Genomic DNA, 21,352 nt, shown 5'->3' on the forward strand with positions numbered 1-21,352 from the left:
AATAAATAAATAACACAAGTGTCCTCCAGCTGCACAAGCATAAAAAAAAAAAAAAAAACAGATGATGCAACAGCAATCCACATGTAATTATAACCCAAAGCGCCAGAGTTCAGCGATCAGAGAATAATGTCCGCCCCCACACGGGGTTCATTTCAGAGATGGCAGCAGAACGGCAGCAAGATCGCCAGCCTCAACACTCACAAATCAATACATCGCTGGCAGTTTGCACAATGCAGAAAACCTGCAGCACTATTGACTTCTGTCCTCCGGTAAACGGATTGCGTCTTGATACGGCGTCTGGAACGGATTGTATTGATGCCTCGGTCTTCTCGCTCCGAGGAGCAGTTGCCGGGGAGAATGTGGGGGGCTGGGTTGAATTTTGGTTATTTATTTTGGTGTGGTTTTGAGATTTTATTCTACTTTGCGAGTTAAATCCACAATCCTGCCAAATTCCCATATTTTATTTACATAAGGAGCTAAAAACCACATTATTTTTCAGTGGTTTAGTTGAGTGGTGTGACACCCCCCCCCCTACTAATCAATTGCCAACACAGAGCCGGAGTAACCGTCTTTCTGTCTTATATGGGCATGTAATGGCAAAACCAGAAACATCTCACTAATGTAACCCCCGCCCCCTCCCCCCTCCCCCCACACAGATTCACAGACGCTGACCCCAAATGCCTTTCACGCAACAGGGGGGGAAAAATCACAGCTCAGGGCGAATAGCAGGAGCAGCTTAAAATAACTCCACCTGGAAGGAAACGTATGTAATGCCGCGCTGAAAGTGAGCAGAGGATCTCCGAGACTCATCTGGCAATCCCACAACAAAGGCCAAAGCAAAATGAACCCTGGGGGCCCGCTGCCCATCAATGTAGCCGGGCGTACGTAGGAAGATTCCATCGCTAAGCTTTTCCCTTTCTGCGTCCTGCAAAATATTAAAGGTTTTTCTCGTCCCGGGGCCAGTGAAATTCACACTCATTGCATGCTCGTCGGTTCGGCAAAAAAAAAGAAATGGCATCTTAATTACGTAAAGAACGACAAATATAAAGGACAGCAATATGTGACCTGCAGATTTTAGGATCAACAAAGTTGTATTGTCCAAAGGGTACAAAATACAAAGAATGAACACACACAAAAAAAGTTCAAATAAATCAAATATGTAGGGCAGGGGTGGGCCAACTTCAGTCCTTAAGGGCCACCAACAAGTCAGGTCAAGGAAATCCCTGCTTCAGCACAGGTGGCTCAGTCAAAACCTGACCTGTTGGTGGCCCTTCTGCTCTTTATTTCTGCATATAGCAATATTTTTGCTGTTGCAAATCAAACAGTTTCTCGCAAAAAATTTTTTTAAAAAGTTTAAAAACCTTCCAAAAACATTTACACAATTTGAAAACATTAAACTTTTGCTGGTACTTTATAGTTTTTAGGAGCGCAGTTACCTATATTTATACGATGTCATTTGCTACCGCCATCGATTCACGTTCGTCCTTATTAAACACCGCGCCTTATATAACCAAAGAAAGGCGATGATCGTAGTATGCTGAATAGGTTAGGACAAGGGGGCTCAACTCCAGTCCTCAAGCACCCCTAAACAGGTCAGATTCTCAGGATATCCCAGCTTCAGCACAGGTGGCTCAATCAGTTCCTGCTTCAGTTTAGGTGGCTGAATCAGGGGCTCAGTCCTTTCACTGAGCCTCGGATTGAGTTCCCTGTGCTGAAGCTGGGATATCCTGAAAACCCTACCTGCTGGAGGGGCTTGAGGACTAGCGCTGAACACCCCTGGATTAGGACTCTATGATGGGTGCAGTGTCTAAACGCATCAGACAAGTTGAAGAACTTGAACGTCCATCTTTGAAAAGCAGCAGTAAAAGTACACAGTTTTTATTAGTGACTAGATGGGGACGTAACCGCGTTTTCAAAGAGATGAGAAGCGGGGTATTTCAGTTATTGATGTATTAACCAACATTTAGATACGAGGAAAGAATAATGCCGATATTTCAATGCTCTAGTGATCTGTGCCGCGTTATAAAGAACTTAAAAAAAATAATCCCTTCTCCTATTATGTCCAGTGTATTACTGCTGTGAGGCGCTATGTACATGGATGTCACTATACATGACCAATACGTCTCTGAAACACAAAAGTACTGGATGAATACACCTTGTAGCTGTGAAAATAGCGAAGCAAAAGGCTATTTGACAATAGGACTGTACTTGCAAAGTGCAGCTGAGATGCAGAGATATACAGAACTCAGAGGGAAAGTGCAAGGTTCCCTCTCACTAAAGAGCGATGTTTGCAGCATTGGACAGAGATCAAAAGCACTCCCTGAGCCAACGGCTATGAAATTAGGACATATTACACAGTGCCATTAATCTTAAGAGGCCTCTCAACAAGACTGACTGCTTTTATAGCAGCAAGGTGTATTTATGAAAGGCCGTGAGGTTGGATAATCAGATGAACCAGCACTTCATAGTTTATTGTATGACAAATCAAAAGCCAGATCCACCGTGGATACACTTTATATTGTAGCTATAGTAAGGATAAACAAGGTCTCAGGATGCAAGTTCCAGCAAGAATGTGAGCCGAGTGCTATAAATCACAAGCGTGTGTTCACAGTGCAATACAGATACTGTATATACACACACTTTATATTATATATATGCATACACAATACCTTTCTGCTGCCACTACATATGTATATTGGGCCATATTAACTAAGTAGTGCTATGCCACACCTTCTGACAGTGCACATCTTGCAGACCATGTAAATGCATCAACTGCTTGCGGTCTTGGGCAAAATCCCTCTTCCTCTCTCTACCTCGGATCGGGAGTTGAAGCTTAAGCTCAACGGGGCAGGGATTTCTACATAACTGTACAGCAATTCATATACCTCCTCTTCCCAAAATTCTAAATATACAGTAGTAACATCACTTTTAAAATAAAATCAATTATTTGACTAATAAGCATTTCGCAACATATACATATTATGTTATTATAAACAGGGGACTCTCCAGCATTAGAGAAACCCAGCGCTTGCTTACGGCAGAGAGCGTAAACAGGAAATACTGTAGGACCTGGCCCCTATTAAAACCCCAACTAATAATTGTAGATGCCCCTTTGTGCCAGCAGTGGTATAGCAGGCACACGGCACAATTACACAGGGACTTCAAGGCAAATACACTTGGAGCACAAAGACTAAGCGCTCGGACGTAGGGAGCTCTGGAAATCTCAGATAGCTCACTGTCATTTTTACATCATTACCATCTCCGTTTCCTAGACACTAATGGGAGTAACAGAGAGTGGAGATTTTACCTAGGGAAGCACTGAAGAGACCTATAAAGGACTTACCACAGGGGTCAGGGGGACCTGCAATGCACACTGAAGGATTTCATCAATGTGTAACTGGCCACACAGACAAAGGAAAGGGCTGAAAGCCGCTATCCTGCCCCAAATTTTAATTCCTTTATTTTGTATTTTTTTTACAGTATTGAAACCGAGGGAGCGGAGATGTGCTATTTTCAGTTCAGGGGATCCCACGCTTGGTTTGATGTGCCGGTGCACTTCCTGGGTATTTAAACATGGCGGATTAAGTCACCCAATTGGAAGCAACATCTATTGGGTGTGCCTATTGGCAGCAACTGTTTCACTGGGACAAAAATAACACCTGCACCTACAACTACGTTTCTCAAGAACCAAGGAGGACCCAGAGCTGAAAATAGCGCAGTTCAGATCCAGGTGCCATCCGGAAACTCTGTATACATATAAAATAATTATGAACATGTAAAAATATTTTTTTTTAAAGGGAAGGTGTAGCAGCAATTGTTGTTTTAAATAATTCTGCTGGAAAAATTGTGTCAAGCCGCTCACCCGAATAAATCCTACAACTTGCACCTCCAAACATTGGCGATTATTCCTTCCTAATCATTTAGTCAGTTGACACAAACTAGCATCCGTTTGCTTATTCCAGTGGTGCTCAACTCCAGTCCTCAAGAGCCTCATACAGGTCCGGTTTCAAGATACACCTGCATCAGCACAGGTAGCTCAATCAGATTGAGCTACCTGTTCTGAAGCTGGTATATCCTCAAAACCTGACCTGTTGGGGTGTGGGGGGGGGGGGTACCACCGGAGTGGAGCACCCCTGCTTATTCCCACCTGCACCATTTCATGCACCTGCATGTATTAGCTCCTCCCTACATTGCCCAGACTGCAGGCTCCCCGGCACAGGGGACTGCTTTTCAGATTGTTCACATCTATAATCTGCTCCAGTTACCTTTGTACCGATCTCGTGTTTCCTTTTGAACCATGCAAAGAGGAAAAATAACCCGCGCCTCTATGATTTTAAAAGTTAAAATTCATTATTTAAAAAGCAACATGTCATTTTTGCTAAATATTACAATTTGAGGAATAGCAATTTTGCAAATAACAATTTTTTGTATTAACCCCTGTACTGCCAGAAGCCAATGCCATTGCTCTGTAATGCTTTGCTAGTTCTTCTGGCACTCACGGGGTAAATACATCTTTCTCCCCCACCACCAAATAGTCTTACAACTTCTAATCCCCTCACTGACCCAGCGATGATTCTGCTGCGCAAACTAGCGGCATGTCATAACTGTGAGCTGGGCGCGGGTGACGTCACCATAACGCCTTGCTGTCGCTGCCGAGACTTCCATAAGGCCGTGATACCGGAAATCACCAATGGCTGAAATCCGATGAATGTTTACATACCAGCGCGCCGCTTGGAGCTGCAGGGCGGCAGTCTCCCGAAGAGATTTTCAAAATGGTTATTGGCAGGCAACCGCCGCGTCACGTGAGCGGTTCAGCCAATGAGGCCAGACCGCTCATGGCCACACCTCCTGTCTCCTCCAATAAATCAAGATTACGCTCGGCGACAGCACAAGGTGACGTCACCGGATCGGGTATAATCAAGATCTAAACCCGTGCCGCGACCGCCATAAAGCCGCGCTTACGGTGCTGAAACGGCCCAACAAAGCAATCAAGGAAACGGTGAAAAGTGGGGGGTGAAAAAAACGGTCCAAAAAGCAAAATATACAGTTACAAATACAACAACTGTCACCCTGTTTTAATTTAGAACACAGGTTCAATCTTCATATAGGACGGGGCTCTTCAACGAGTTCTCCAGAGGCCAGATCAGAAAACATTTAGGAGTGGCAGGGCCACAAGCGTATAGCAACGCCCCCGGTTTATCGCAAGGTCGTGTCAGATATATTTAAAGACTTACGAGTGATTCTATGTCAGCATTTTGCATGTGTAATATCTGAACCCTATATATTAATAATATGAACAGGACCGTAAACTTACAAGTGCGTTTCCGTGTGAAACACTGCACTTCGTTGCTTAAGCAGCTGGTATAGAATGAGCAGAGAGTCTGCATTCGGACGGATCAGTCGGAGAGCCCGGCGTGAGGATATGCTTCTCATCACAGTGCCATAGTTACAGCTTCAGGTTTTCCCATATAAAATGATCGTGCAAAGTCTCTGGGGACAGACATCCGAGAGATGCTAGAGCAAACCCAACTGCGCTGTAGGGACGGACTCAGACACATCTATCTCAGGACTCCGAGCGTTATCAGCGCGTTGCGCAATTTGACAGTACAAAAAAAAAAAACGTTTTTGCCCATCCGTTTCACTTCCGTTTGAAGTGTAGGGGGAAGGAAAGGGTGGGTTTCTCAGACTGATACCTCGCAGAAATCTGTTATCTGAGAGCACAGCGCTTCCCACTCGCCATACAGTTAGTCTCAAAATGATATCGTTGTAGATGACACCCAAAGAAGGCAACGAGCATTAGTCTCAACTCAAACCTTATCCAAACTTGCATTTCTGTTCCAAATGTGGGAATGTTTCTATGGACCAGGGTATACGTAATATAGGTACTCCAACCTACAAAAACCCCACACACCTAATGTAAGTATAGTAAAACTTAAATAGGATTCCCAGTGCTTAAAAAGCCACGTTGTTGATTTAAACATAAGTGTGGAATATTATAATTTTATAAATTGTATAGCCTAGAGCAAATTAAAATATCACTTGTGAGCACATTTGCATGTCCCAGGCAGGTCTGCAACCCTGCCTCTCCCCATTATCTCCCAGCATACAGCGCTTCCATTGCAGTAAGGGATTCTGGGAAATGACATGCAAACAAGCACACAGGGTCGCATTTTGCTTCAACTCCATTTTTACATGGGCACCTATACGCTTATGCTTACTGCATTACACAGCTTTCCAGCTGAGCCTGGGTTAAAATGCAGAGCCAGTAACCCTACTCACAGACAACTGTTTCAGGCCTTTTGGGTCTCAGCAGTGAGAGGCTGGTTATACTGGCTCTGTAATGTGAACCTGGGATAGCTTGGGGATAATAGGGCAGGGCTGCAGCCCTGTGAGACATGTGAATGTGCTCACAAGTGATACTTTCATTTGCGGTGTGCTTTACGGAGGAGGGTTGTTGCCCCTTTTTTTACCCACCATAAACTTATTTAAGGTGTGATAGGGTCAAACAGTAGTAACTATAAATTCAAATGAGCGGACTCCATTCTCCTATCACCCGCATTACGCTACATGGAGCGAGCAAAATTATTTCCAAACACCTGCTTGCAAAGGTAAATGACGGCGTACTATAAAGATGGCAGGAGTATGACTACTGAAATGATTCAAGAACAGACTGCCAAGAAAGTATTATGTTCCTCCAATATTTACATCTTCAAGTTCTCACTGTGCATCTGAGACACACACACACACACACACACACGTAAAAATAACAAAACTGAAGAGCACCAATAAAGCATAAAATAGGTAGTATGATACCTTTTTTCAGACCAACAATTGTGTAGACGCAGGTGTAGCCAACTTTAGTCCTCAAGAGCTACCAACAGGTCAGGTTTTCAGGATATCCCTGCTTCAGCACAGGTGGCTCAATCGAAGACTGCACCTCCTGTGCTGAAGCAGGGATATCCTGAAAACCTGACCTGTTGGTAGCTCGAGGACTGGAGTTGGCTACCCCTGGTTTAGCATATATATATTTTTTGAACCTGATAGGGTTCTCCTTCAAGAGCAACAAAACCATAACAGCTGCTAGGAGGTACACACAGGATTGCTGCATTGCTTATTCTAAACTCTGAGACCTGCTACTTTGATTCATATATTTATACAAGTGGCTTGGCCAGCCCATACATTACTCACAAGATTTATTGCAGCGAGTTGCCTGGCAGAATCAGACCAGTAAATACCTAGGCGCTTGGCATGCAATTTATTTGCGTGTTGATTGAATGTTCTTGAAACCTAAACACCAAACTGAGTATCATCAAAAGAAAAGAAGAAGTCTTTCCTAAACCAATAGGCCAGGAGTCACATTGTAACGAGCATCTTTTGAACAATGGTTGGTTATTTTAACTCCCCTTTATATGTGGAATACTTTGTACAATGTTCTTTAATATTACTAAGACGCTCGGTACTTGCTATATGGGTGACCCCCGGCTGCTACAGTACTGCATGAGTAACGTCTATTACTTCCTTCAACATACATATACATTTGGCTTGAGCACTCTGCTGATATGGGGCCAGATTTACTAAAATGGTGCCGACAACGGCATCACCACCACCCAGTCTACGGCATCCCCGCCCACCACCACGACATCCCCGCCCACCATCACCACGACATCCCCGCCCACCACCACCACCACGACATCCCCGCCCACCGCAACCACTAAGACATCCCCGCCCACCACCACCACTACGACATCCCCGCCCACCGCAACCACTACGACATCCCCGCCCACCACCACGACATCCCCGCCCACCGCAACCACTAAGACATCCCCGCCCACCACCACCACCACGACATCCCCGCCCACCATCACCACGACATCCCCGCCCACCATCACCACGACATCCCCGCCCACCATCACCACGACATCCCCGCCCACCATCACCACGACATCCCCGCCCACCACCACCACCACGACATCCCCGCCCACCATCACCACGACATCCCCGCCCACCATCACCACGACATCCCCGCCCACCACCACGACATCCCCGCCCACCATCACCACGACATCCCCGCCCACCACCACCACCACGACATCCCCGCCCACCGCAACCACTAAGACATCCCCGCCCACCACCACCACTACGACATCCCCGCCCACCGCAACCACTACGACATCCCCGCCCACCGCAACCACTAAGACATCCCCGCCCACCGCAACCACTACGACATCCCCGCCCACCACTACGACATCCCCGCCCACCATCACCACGACATCCCCGCCCACCACCACGACATCCCCGCCCACCATCACCACGACATCCCCGCCCACCATCACCACGACATCCCCGCCCACCACCACCACTACATCCCCGCCCACCACCACCACTACGACATCCCCGCCCACCGCAACCACTACGACATCCCCGCCCACCATCACCACGACATCCCCGCCCACCATCACCACGACATCCCCGCCCACCATCACCACGACATCCCCGCCCACCATCACCACGACATCCCCGCCCACCATCACCAGGACATCCCCGCCCACCATCACCACGACATCCCCGCCCACGACCACCACTACGACATCCCCGCCCACCACAACCACTACGACATCCCCGCCCACCACCACGACATCCCCGCCCACCATCACCACGACATCCCCGCCCACCACCACGACATCCCCGCCCACCATCACCACGACATCCCCGCCCACCATCACCACGACATCCCCGCCCACCATCACCACGACATCCCCGCCCACCATCACCACGACATCCCCGCCCACCATCACCACGACATCCCCGCCCACCACCACCTCTACGACATCCCCGCCCACCATCACCACGACATCCCCGCCCACCACCACCACCACGACATCCCCGCCCACCGCAACCACTAAGACATCCCCGCCCACCGCCACCCCGTCTACGACATCCCCGCCCACCATCACCACGACATCCCCGCCCACCATCACCACGACATCCCCGCCCACCACCACGACATCCCCGCCCACCATCACCACGACATCCCCGCCCACCACCACGACATCCCCGCCCACCATCACCACGACATCCCCGCCCACCATCACCACGACATCCCCGCCCACCATCACCACGACATCCCCGCCCACCATCACCACGACATCCCCGCCCACCATCACCACGACATCCCCGCCCACCACCACCTCTACGACATCCCCGCCCACCATCACCACGACATCCCCGCCCACCACCACCACCACGACATCCCCGCCCACCACCACCACTACGACATCCCCGCCCACCGCCACCCCGTCTACGACATCCCCGCCCACCATCACCACGACATCCCCGCCCACCGCCACCACCCCGTCTACGACATCCCCGCCCACCACCACCACCCCGTCTCCGACATCCCCGCCCACCACCACCACCCCGTCTACGGCATCCCCGCCCACCACCACCACCCAGTCTCCAACATCCCCGCCCACCACCCCGTCTCCGACATCCCCGCCCACCACCACATCTCCGACATCCCCGCCCACCACCACGTCTCCGACATCCCCGCCCACCACCACGTCTCCGACATCCCCGCCCACCACCACGTCTCTGACATCCCCGCCCACCACCACCACCCCGTCTAAGGCATCCCCTCCCATCACCACCACCCCGTCTCCGACATCCCCGCCCACCACCACGTCTCCGACATCCCCGCCCACCACCACGTCTCCGACATCCCCGCCCACCACCACCACCCCATCTAAGGCATCCCCTCCCATCACCCCGTCTCCGACATCCCCGCCCAGCACCACCACCCCGTCTCCGACATCCCTGCCCAGCACCACCACCCCGTCTCCGACATCCCCGCCCAGCACCACCACCCCGTCTCCGACACCCCTGCCCAGCACCACCACCCCGTCTCCGACACCCCCGCCCACCACCCGTCTATGACATCCCCGCCCACCACCCCACCCCCCCATATCACCCTGTCTACCACATCCCCACCCACAACCATCACACTGTCTACAAGAATCTCCCGGACTCTGTGGCCTGTGTGTACTAAGTAGTGCTATTCCACAAGTTACCGTCCTGCGCTGGAAGACACCTTAGTCTGTGCACTTGAATCAGCTGTAGGGTGTCTCCCAACGCCAGAAGGCGACATATGGAAAAGCACTGTTTAGTAAATATGGGCTTGTATCATTACATGAACAAACTATTCATCCCACCCATCCTGTTTTACCACCTTTACATACAGTGAAAGCACTCAGCCATCTAACAACATGTTACTGTTAACCTTTCTGCTTGGCATATTTCTGTGCTCTTGTCTTGGTCTTTATCCACTGGAATATACTATATATAGTTTTCCAACTCTCACTGACAGACATTCTCCCAAAGCCACAAGCGGAACCATGGGTGCTGTGCATGTACTATACAGTATGTGCAGTTTACAGCAGAGGTGGCCGCACATTTGTGCAGCTTGTTTACTGCACCCAAGTTGAACGCATTCCAGGAAGAGGAACACGTCGACATCTGAAACCAATAATTAGTTCCCAGGTGCTAGAGAGAGACAGACAACAAGCGTGCCCAATATTACCAGGATTTCCCAACTCATGTTGTCGTTATGCAACATTCATCTTTAAGTTTATGTAGGGGCAACTTTAACTGCTCAATGGAAGGGCATAGCAGGAAAGCAGATTAGACCTGCAGAGAAAGATGCAGAGGGCATGAAATAAGTCAGAGGTGGCCAAATCTAGTCCTCAAGTGCCACAACCGGTCAGGTTTTCAGGATATCCCTTCATCTTGAAACAAAAGTCCAGAGCAACATCCAATGTGACAAAAATATGCAGTGAAATACCTATATATCTCTTGAAGAAAAAGGGTCCTTTAGTTAACCCTTTGGCCAAAGCGTATAAGCCTGCGAGCCACCTTCAAGGCATGACCATAATATCGCAGGTCCTAACACTAACTGGTTAAAATCCTTGGGACCTGCGATATTATGGTCATGCCTTGAAGGTGGCTCGCAGGCTTATACGCTTTGGCCAAAGGGTTAACTAAATGACCCTTTTTCTTCAAGAGATATATAGGTATTTCACTGTGTTTTTGTCACATTGGATGTTGCTCTGGACTTCTTTGTTTCTTGTTTTATACAAATAGCCACGCCCAGTAGCACTCCTTTTGACACACACACACACACACTTTTTGTGGTAATTTTGGGGGGGCTCTGAGAGCTTGCTAGGTATCTGTGTGTTTGTTAACTTTGTCCAGCTGGTCTCAGCTGTTTGAGGTAAGTGGCTTCTCCCTCCCAGGGTTTAAAGCTCGCCCCTCTCCACTGTCCAGGTAAGCAGGTTTTCTTTGCATGCAGCTGGTTGCAACAGGTTCAATGCCAGGACCATCCTCCCCCTAATTATAGAGGTAAATAAGGATTTAACCAGTTAGTGTTAGGACCTGCCTTGAAGGTGGCTCGCAGGCTTACACACTTTGGCCAAAGGGTTAACTAAATTACCCTTTTTTCAAGAGATATATAGGTATTTCACTGTGTATTTTTGTCACATTGGATGTTGCTTTGGACTTTTGTTTCTTGTTTTATACAATTAGCCACGCCCAGTAGCACTCCTTTTGACACACAGACACACAGACACACACACACAGACACACACACACAGACACACACACACAGACACACACACACAGACACACACACACAGACACACACACACACACACACACAGACTGAGCCACCTGAGCTGAAGCAGGATTATCCTTAAACCATTACCGGTTGGTGGCCTTGGAGGACTGGAGTTGGCCACCCCTGAACTAAGCCATCATACGTGGCAGGAGGACCCACCAGGGGAAGCTCTTTATTTTAAAGGAGGGGGCCAGTGAAGAGATAAAAAAACAAATGTGTTTTTGCCAACAAAGAACAACAGGCATTGGGCCTGAAAATAGATGCGTTTCCGTTTCCAAGCATCAATGTAAATCGCTGGATCATAAAGTGTATATGTATGTGTATATGTGTATATGTGTATATGTGTATGTGTGTATGTGTGTATGTGTGTATGGTGTGTGTATGTGGTGTGTGTATGTGTGTGTGTGTGTGTGTGTGTGTGTGTGTGGTGTGTGTATGTGGTGTGTGTATGGTGTGTGTGTGTGTGTGTGTGTGTGTGTGTGTGTGTGTGTGTGTGTGTGTGTGTGTGTGTGTGTGTGTGTGTGTGTGTGTGTGTGTATGTGTGTGTGTGTATGTATGTATGTATGTATGTATGTATGTATGACATTACACACACACACATACATTATTCGTATACCAATTGTTATGTAATGTACGAATCCGGAAAATGTGTTTCTCTTTAAATGCACAGCTAAGTGGAAGAAAGGAATAAGGATTCTCACCCTGTGTAAAAAAATAAAATAAATATGGAGTAGGAGGAACAGCTCCTTTAAACAAGGAATATAAAGGGGCATGGACAGCCTTGGCCTTCCAGTCCGAGTGCTGGCATAGAAACAACACATTATGGGTTCTATGCATCAAGTCAGTGTTGCCGCAAAAGCAGGGCATTTTCATCTTGAGAAAGTGTACGGGCGTACACGAAACGCGTAGGAGGGTGCTCACCTCCGTTTGCTGTACGGAACAATAAAGGAATATTTATCATTCAAACCTGGGACCCACTTCTTTGGCTGTGCGCCAGTCTTTCTATCTTCTTCACATTTACATCTTGCCCTGATTTTGCCCCAGCTTGCACCTTGGGGAGAGTCAGTAGGAGGAGTTGGGGAGGAGTTACATGGCGCACAGATTATAATGAGATGTATCATATTCTGCGTCTCTGCCCCAGCTTGCACCTTGGGGAGAGTCAGTAGGAGATGGGGACGAGTTACATAGCGCACAGATTATATTGAGGTGTTTCACATTCTGCGTCTCTGCCCCGGCTTGCACCTTGGGGAGAGTCAGTAGGAGATGGGGACGAGTTACATAGCGCACAGATTATAATGAGATGTATCACATTCTGCATCTCTGCCCCAGTTTGCACCTTGGGGAGAGTCAGTAGGAGGAGTTGGGGGGAGGTACATGGTGCACAGATTATAAATGAGATGTATCACATTCTGCGTCTCTGCCCCAGCTTGCACCTTGGGGAGCGTAAGAAGGAGGAGTGGGGGGGGGGAGGGGATTTACATGTTGCATAGATTATAATGCGATGCATCACATTCTGTGTCTTTCTAGCCCAGTTTGCAAGTTGGGGAGAGTCAGTAAGAGGAGTTGGGGGGAAGTTATAATGTAATCAGATGCTTCTTTTCCGTTACTGAAAAAGTTGACAGTTGGAGAATAAAAAGTTAAAAAAAAAAAAAAATGATGGGGTATAACAACAAATAGATCATCTTTATAGGGGAGCCCTGTGGTATATAATTATGGGGGAACCCTGTGGTATATAATTATGGGGGAGCCCTGTGGTACACTGCAGTAACTGTCTTGCAATAAATAAGAGATTTCAGTTTACAGTGAAAACCTCTATAATTGCATTTTGATTACAGATCAAAATCAGCATAAACTTGACCAAAGAGAAAAGACTTGTCTTATGTATTAAATTGAGAAACACATTTTTCACATAGTGTTGCAACGAGTCTGTCCTATGATATAGAAACCTATGTACAGTCAAAACACCCATTTTTAACCCCTTCAGTAACAAGGGAGCACACCAGGCTCCCCTGCCTCATAAGTGATATGTTATGTAATCTGGTCACAATCGTGATGTGTATACAGTATGTGTGCGCGTATATGTGTGTGTGCGCGTGTGCGCGTATATGTGTGTGTGCGCGTGTGTGCGCGTGTGCGCGCGTATATGCCCGTGTGCGCGCGTATGTGTGTGTGCGCGTGTGCGCGCGTATATACCCGTGTGCGCGCGCGTATGTGTGCGCGCGCGTATGTGTGTGCGCGCGCGTATATGTGCGCGCGCGTATATGTGTGCGCGCGCGTATATGTGTGCGCGCGCGTGTGCGTGTATATGTGTGTGCGCGTGTGCGTGTATATGTGTGTGCGTGTATATGTGTGTGCGCGTGTGCGTGTGCGTGTATATGTGTGTGCGCGTGTGCGTGTATATGTGTGTGCGCGTGTGCGTGTATATGTGTGTGCGCGTGTGCGTGTATATGTGTGCGCGCGTGTGCGTGTATATGTGTGCGCGCGTGTGCGTGTATATGTGTGCGCGCGTGTGCGTGTATATGTGTGTGCGCGTGTGCGTGTATATGTGTGTGCGCGTGTGCGTGTATATGTGTGTGCGCGTGTGCGTGTATATGTGTGTGCGCGTGTGCGTGTGCGCGCGCGTGTATGTGTGTGCGTATATGCGCGCACGCGCATATGTGTGCGTGCGCGCATATGTGTGCGTGCGCGCATATGTGTGCGTGCGCGCATATGTGTGCGTGCGCGCATATGTGTGCGTGCGCGCATGTGTGCATGCGCGCATATGCGTACATGCGCGTGTGCGCGTACATGTGCGCGTACATGTGCGTGTGCGCGTACATATATGCGTGTGCGTGCATATATATATATGTGTGTATGTGCGCGCGTATATGTGTGTGCGCGCGTGTGCGTATATGTGTGTGCGGCTGTGCGTATATGTGTGTGCGCGTGTGCGTATATGTGTGTGCGCGTGTGCGTATATGTGTGTGCGCGTGTGCGTATATGTGTGTGTGCGCGTGCATATATGTGTGTGCGCGTGCACGTGTTCGCATATGTGTGTGCGCATATGTATGCGAAGACAGAAATACCAAAAGCAAACTCTTAATCAAGAATTTTTACAACTATTTAACAGGTCTCAACTGACTCACAAAATATCTAGGATGTTACATAATATCTGCACCGAAGTAATTCACAAAAAATTCACACACACTTCTCCTTAACTCTTTCTCTGCTGAGAGCACACACCACTGAAGGGTAATACGACTCGCCTATGGCATGTGAAAAGGCATACAGCAGTGATTAACATACTGTAACCACACAATTCCAACAGTTGAAAGCTTTGCTAAATTGCAAGACGTACAGCAACAGAATAACATTATTGCAGAGGAATACAAAACCACAGCTGATCAGTCATGGCAATCATTTGTCTGCCCCAAAAGAACTCAGACCCTCGACCAAGGCCGATCCACAAAAGGGTGTCATGCTTTAGCACGTCTCAGCACCCGTTCATATGAATGGGAGTAAAGGCGTGCTAAAGCTATGTGGATCTGGGCCCAAATACCGAAAGATAGAGCCCAAAAGTTACTAAACGATGCCAAGCCTTAGCAGACCTTAAAAACTCATTCATCTACATGGCGCTTAAGAAGTGTTTGGGGTGCAACACTGGGGCATATACTGTAATGCCACGTGAGATTATTAACCCCTCTTGTCTGCCAGAGGAGCTTGCAACACATTGCAAAGAAAAATCCCATGGAATACGGGACTTCTTTCTTTCTTTAGAAATCATCTTCATTGGGTTTTAGGATTTAGCACAAAATGATTTAAAAAAGGAGGAAGACTTTTCTATTGCTTATAACAGTAGACACCATGCAAAATCAACACGGCACCGCCAAATGTGGTTTGGTTTTGGGAATAAAATGGACACAGCACGAGATTTATCATGCAAAAAAAATTAATTTGATTGAAAACAATACAGAAAAAGATTCATCTTCAACACATTTGGTGCAGTTTACCAGCTCCCTTTTCTGTATGCTTATAGGGGCAGGGTGGGTATATATACATATAGGGCCAGGGTGGGTATATATACAATCAGCACCATTATGCACGGCAGCTCATTCATTCTACGCTTGGATAGAACCAGGCCAGCACAAAGTGCACGTTTAACATCTCTCTGTGACAGACAGAATAACACCCTGCAGGTGATTCCCCTGCAACGAGAAAGCCAGATTCGTCTCCACACAGCAGCATGAAGAGACCCCGGAAATGTGTCTACAAATCACCCCCGGTGAATGTGCTACTGTCCTCTATCCCTTCAGCACAAGTCATAGCAAAGCTGGGACAAAGGATAACACTCACCTTGACACTGGAAACCCTGCTTCCCAAAGCCCCTGCAAGAGAAAACACAGGATCAAAACACACAGTACAAGGGGTTAAGAAATGAAGACAAACGGTACTGGGGAAAATATAAAGCAACAGCCGATTCTGCAGTAACAACAGTTTGTTAGGAAGGGTGGTTTGGGTTTCCTGGAGCCAGGCTAAAGAAATGGGAATGGGGTTGTCAGAAGTGGTTGTCATCGGAATATTAATATAGCCCTGAATGGGAATGCAGATGTAGCACTGCAGAGATGCAAGGACACAAGTACAGCATATAGATTGCAGTCAGGGTTAGGATGCTACAAGGAAGGGAGAAGCCCAAATGCACACGTTTGCAGCATGGGGCAGATGATGTACAGAATACAGTAGTGGCACAACCCCTGGAAGAATACAGGTGCGAGATGCCAATTTTGTGCACTTTGACATCACAAATTCATTGCATTTAGTAGCTCAGCTGCAAATCTGGGCTGAAAATGTGCTTAAGTTAAAAGGCCAATACGGGAGTATGATAGATTATCTGTGCAGCTGAAACAGAGGCCCACCTTAAAATGAACTCTTATTTTGAATAATCTTATTTTGAATAATCAGCATAAGTGTATTTTAGTCCCCTTCAACAAACCTCTCCACTGCTGAAGCGGGACATACTTCTCCACTTCCCAAAAGCAAGTGGTTTCACTTCTCTAGCTCATAAGTAAACAGTGTGATTTTCATTGAGTGTCTCACTCATCATAAGGCAGTCTCGTTAATCGGGAGTGTATGTCATTCATTAGAAGCTGTCTCCCTAAGCCAAAGAACCCAATGGACCGACAGACATAACGCATCATTAATGTGGACTTCCAGGGTCCCCCCAAATACCATTCATGCAGATCCTGGGAGTTGTCAGATAGCCAACAAAGAGCCTTTCCTCACTCGCTGCATCAAATGAATCATACCCAATACCATGCACCCATCTCATTGAGTTAGGCACTTAGAGGAAAGCACGAGTCCCATTAACACATCCCATCACTCCCCCTATAATCCATCATGCTGTACTATCAGTGATGCCCTATATGTACATGCACCTGCTAACATCTGAAATAATCCATACATCTAAGCCAGCAAGTGCTGGAGGGGGGTGGGAGTGTGTGGTGCATTGCTTTAGGAGATTGCAATGCAATAGAAATCAACTGCATTAAGCCCTTCAGTGTCAAAGGGAACCAGCACTCAAGGAGTTAATGCAGTACAGACCCTCAAATCAACATGTAGCCAAACCTCCGTCACTCAAGGGGTTAAAGTATTATCACCCCACCAGGAGACAGAGCCGACCTGTCTACCAGCCAAGGGTTAATGCATGAAGGTTTCACACTGCAATGCAAGATACTCTAGCACCCAAGAGGTTAACGCATCATGTGCACCTGAATCCCCGTGTGACATCACCAGCTCCCAATCCCCTGCACACCTCTGCCTCTCCACCCAGGTCCTGCTTGTCCAACTAGTCTTCTGCCCGTGTCCCTATCCCTTGTCTCCAGCCTCTGTCTCTCCCCCCCACTCCCCCCCCCAGCCCTTCACCATATGAAGTCGGTGCAGTGGCTGCAGAAGGTGGGGGAATGGGTGAGGGGTATGGTTGGGGGGTCTCACCATATGAAGTCGGTGCAGTGGCTGCAGAAGGTGGGGGAATGGTTGAGGGGTATGGTTGGGGGGGGTCTCACCATATGAAGTCGGTGCAGTGGCTGCAGAAGGTGGGGGAATGGGTGAGGGGTATGGTTGGGGGGTCTCACCATATGAAGTCGGTGCAGTGACTGCAGAAGGTGGGGGAATGGGTGAGGGGTATGGGTTGGGGGGTCTCACCATATGAAGTCGGTGCAGAAGGTGGGGGAATGGGTGAGGGGTATGGTTGGGGGGTCTCACCATATGAAGTCGGTGCAGTGGCTGCAGAAGGTGGGGGTATGGGTGAGGGGTATGGTTGGGGGGTCTCACCATATGAAGTCGGTGCAGTGGCTGCAGAAGGTGGGGGTATGGTTGAGGGGTATGGTTGGGGGGGGTCTCACCATATGAAGTCGGTGCAGTGGCTGCAGAAGGTGGGGGAATGGGTGAGGGGTATGGTTGGGGGGTCTCACCATATGAAGTCGGTGCAGTGACTGCAGAAGGTGGGGGAATGGGTGAGGGGTATGGGTTGGGGGGTCTCACCATATGAAGTCGGTGCAGAAGGTGGGGGAATGGGTGAGGGGTATGGGTTGGGGGGTCTCACCATATGAAGTTGGTGCAGTGGCTGCAGAAGGTGGGGGAATGGGTGAGGGGTATGGGTTGGGGGGTCTCACCATATGAAGTCGGTGCAGAAGGTGGGGGAATGGGTGAGGGGTATGGGTTGGGGGGTCTCACCATATGAAGTCGGTGCAGTGGCTGCAGAAGGTGGGGGAATGGGTGAGGGGTATGGGTTGGGGGGTCTCACCATATGAAGTCGGTGCAGAAGGTGGGGGAATGGGTGAGGGGTATGAGTTGGGGGGTCTCACCATATGAAGTCGGTGCAGAAGGTGGGGGAATGGGTGAGGGGTATGGGTTGGGGGGTCTCACCATATGAAGTCGGTGCAGTGGCTGCAGAAGGTGGGGGAATGGGTGAGGGGTATGGGTTGGGGGGTCTCACCATATGAAGTCGGTGCAGAAGGTGGGGGAATGGGTGAGGGGTATGGGTTGGGGGGTCTCACCATATGAAGTCGGTGCAGTGGCTGCAGAAGGTGGGGGAATGGGTGAGGGGTATGGGTTGGGGGGTCTCACCATATGAAGTCGGTGCAGAAGGTGGGGGAATGGGTGAGGGGTATGGGTTGGGGGGTCTCACCATATGAAGTCGGTGCAGTGGCTGCAGAAGGTGGGGGAATGGGTGAGGGGTATGGGTTGGGGGGTCTCACCATATGAAGTCGGTGCAGAAGGTGGGGGAATGGGTGAGGGGTATGAGTTGGGGGGTCTCACCATATGAAGTCGGTGCAGTGGCTGCAGAAGGTGGGCTGCTTGAAGAACCGCGCGGTGAACTTGTGCTCCTTCACCTCATGCACGTTCTTCTGCCGGAGAGCCCCCTTCCTGGCAAAGGGGGTGGTGTGGTCCTCGGCCTCGCAGGCTTCGGGGTCAGCCATGTCTCGGTAGCGGGGGAGGTCGGTGCGGTGTCTCCGGTCTCCCCGGGCGCACTGCGCTCTCACAGCGCCTCTGCACACAGCTGCACCGAGCGTCACGTGACCGCTCCCCTTCATCTGCATGACCACGCCCCCTTCCTCGCCATGGTCACGCCCCTCACCAAGCGATCTGCTGGCTGAACACCTCTGCCTGCCTGTAACTGCCTGTCTGTCTGTCACTGCCTGTCTGTCTGTCACTGCCTGCCTGTCACTGCCTGCCTGTCTGTCACTGCCTGTCTGTCTGTAACTGCCTAACTGCCTGCATGTCTGTAACTGCCTGTCTGTCTGCCTGTCACTGCCTGTCTGTCTGTCACTGCCTGCCTGTCACTGCCTGCCTGTCTCTGCCTGCCTGTCTGTCACTGCCTGCCTGTCTGTAACTGCCTAACTGCCTGCATGTCTGTAACTGCCTGTCTGTCTGCCTGTCACTGCCTGTCTGTCTGCCTGTCTCTGCCTGCCTGCCTGTCACTGCCTGTCTGTCTGCCTGTCTCTGCCTGCCTGTCTGTCACTGCCTAACTGCCTGCATGTCTGTAACTGCCTGTCTGACTGCCTGTCTGTCTGCCTGTCACTGCCTGTCTGTCTGTCACTGCCTGCCTGTCACTGCCTGCCTGTCTCTGCCTGCCTGTCTGTCACTGCCTGCCTGTCTGTCACTGCCTAACTGCCTGCATGTCTGTAACTGCCTGTCTGTCTGCCTGTCACTGCCTGTCTGTCTGCCTGTCTCTGCCTGCCAGCCTGTCACTGCCTGTCTGTCTGCCTGTCTCTGCCTGCCTTTCTGTCACTGCCTGTCTGTCTGTAACTGCTGCCTGCATGTCTGTAACTGCCTGCCTGCCTGTCACTGCCTGTCTGTCTGTCTGTCACTGCCTGTCTGTCTGTAACTGCTGCCTGCATGTCTGTAACTGCCTGTCTGTCTGCCTGTCACTGCCTGCCTGCCTGTCACTGCCTGCCTGTCTGTAACTGCCTGCCTGTCTCTGCCTGCCTGTCTGTAACTGCCTGCCTGTCTGTAACTGCCTGCCTGTCTGTAACTGCCTGTCTGTCTGTCACTGCCTGCCTGTCACTGCCTGCCTGTCTCTGCCTGCCTAACTGCCTGCCTGCATGTCTGTAACTGCCTGTCTGTCTGCCTGTGTCTGTCTGCCTGTAACTGCCTGCCTGTCTGTCTGTCGGTCTGTCACTGCCTGTCTGCCTGTTTGTAACTGTCTGTCTGTAACTGCCTGCATGTCTGTAACTGCCTGCCTGTCTGTAACTGCCTGCCTGCCTGTCTAACTGCCTGTCTGCTTGTAACTGCCTGCCTGTCTGTAACTGCCTGCCTGTGACTGCCTGCCTGCCTGTCTCTGTCTGCCTGTCTGCTTGCCTGTCTGTCTGTCTGTCTGCCTTCTTTCTGAATGGGAGGAGGGACCTGTTCATCATTGCAGGTCTTTAATGGTGGGGAGTGATGGTACTGGAAGTCCAGGTTACCACTGCTCTTATAATAACAAAATGATGGGATTAAATAAACTTCCTGGATATTTGATTGTCTTGACTTTATTACTTAGATTGCAAGCTCTGAGACTCCTTTTCTTAATGTTTACCTTTACTGTGGCGGTTATTCCATGATGTCCATTGTATCACGGCTGGGAAGGCTATGTACATAGATGAATACACACACATTTATTTCATTCTTTACTAATGTAACTGTAAGGCTGCGTCCATAGAGGTTGGAGCAGGGCGGAACCGCGCAGACGCTGAGGCTCGCCCGCTGAAGCCTGTGCGGTTCTATGCACATGCAGGCGAGCCAGCGGGCGCGATCGGGAGGCGGGGGGAGGCTGAGGGAGGCGGGGCAGTGACGTCGCTGGGCCAATCGCCCGCGACGCACCGACGTCAACGTCACGGCGCCGTGACGTTGACGCTGCTTCGCGCTGAATGTTTTCAGCCGACAGCGCGCTGAAAAACAGCTTGGCTGTCGGCTGAAAAATCCAGCGCCTCAGCACGCCTGCGGACGCTCGCGTGAGCCCCCTCTAAAGACATCCTCATTGAGGATGCCGGGGCTCAGCGCGGAGCATTCGCACGGCTCAGCGCGGCCTGTCCTTCTATGGACGTGGCCTAAGGGATTTCGCCAAACTCATTGCACTACAAGCAACCACACCTGTTTTTTGCTTTCTAATCTGCCTTTATTTATTAATTAACTCTTGAATTACACTGCCTGTTATTTACATACGTACTG

The 21,352-nt window shown here is 49.6% G+C and overlaps 1 protein-coding gene across 1 annotated transcript in view; it reads right to left on the reverse strand.

Annotated features, from left to right (window-relative positions):
* The window catches only part of PRKCB (protein kinase C beta), a 124,707-nt gene extending 104,436 nt beyond the window's left edge, over positions 1 to 20,271 (reverse strand). Inside the window, 2 exon segments of the mRNA XM_075565672.1 lie at positions 16,001 to 16,032; positions 18,962 to 20,271. Coding sequence (XP_075421787.1) covers positions 16,001 to 16,032; positions 18,962 to 19,242 — 313 coding nt within the window. The 5' untranslated portion in view covers positions 19,243 to 20,271.
* Between the last annotated feature and the right edge of the window lie 1,081 nt (positions 20,272 to 21,352).

This window comes from Ascaphus truei, chromosome 11 (genome assembly GCF_040206685.1).
Source record: "Ascaphus truei isolate aAscTru1 chromosome 11, aAscTru1.hap1, whole genome shotgun sequence".
In the NCBI taxonomy this organism is placed as follows: Eukaryota; Metazoa; Chordata; class Amphibia; order Anura; family Ascaphidae; genus Ascaphus; species Ascaphus truei.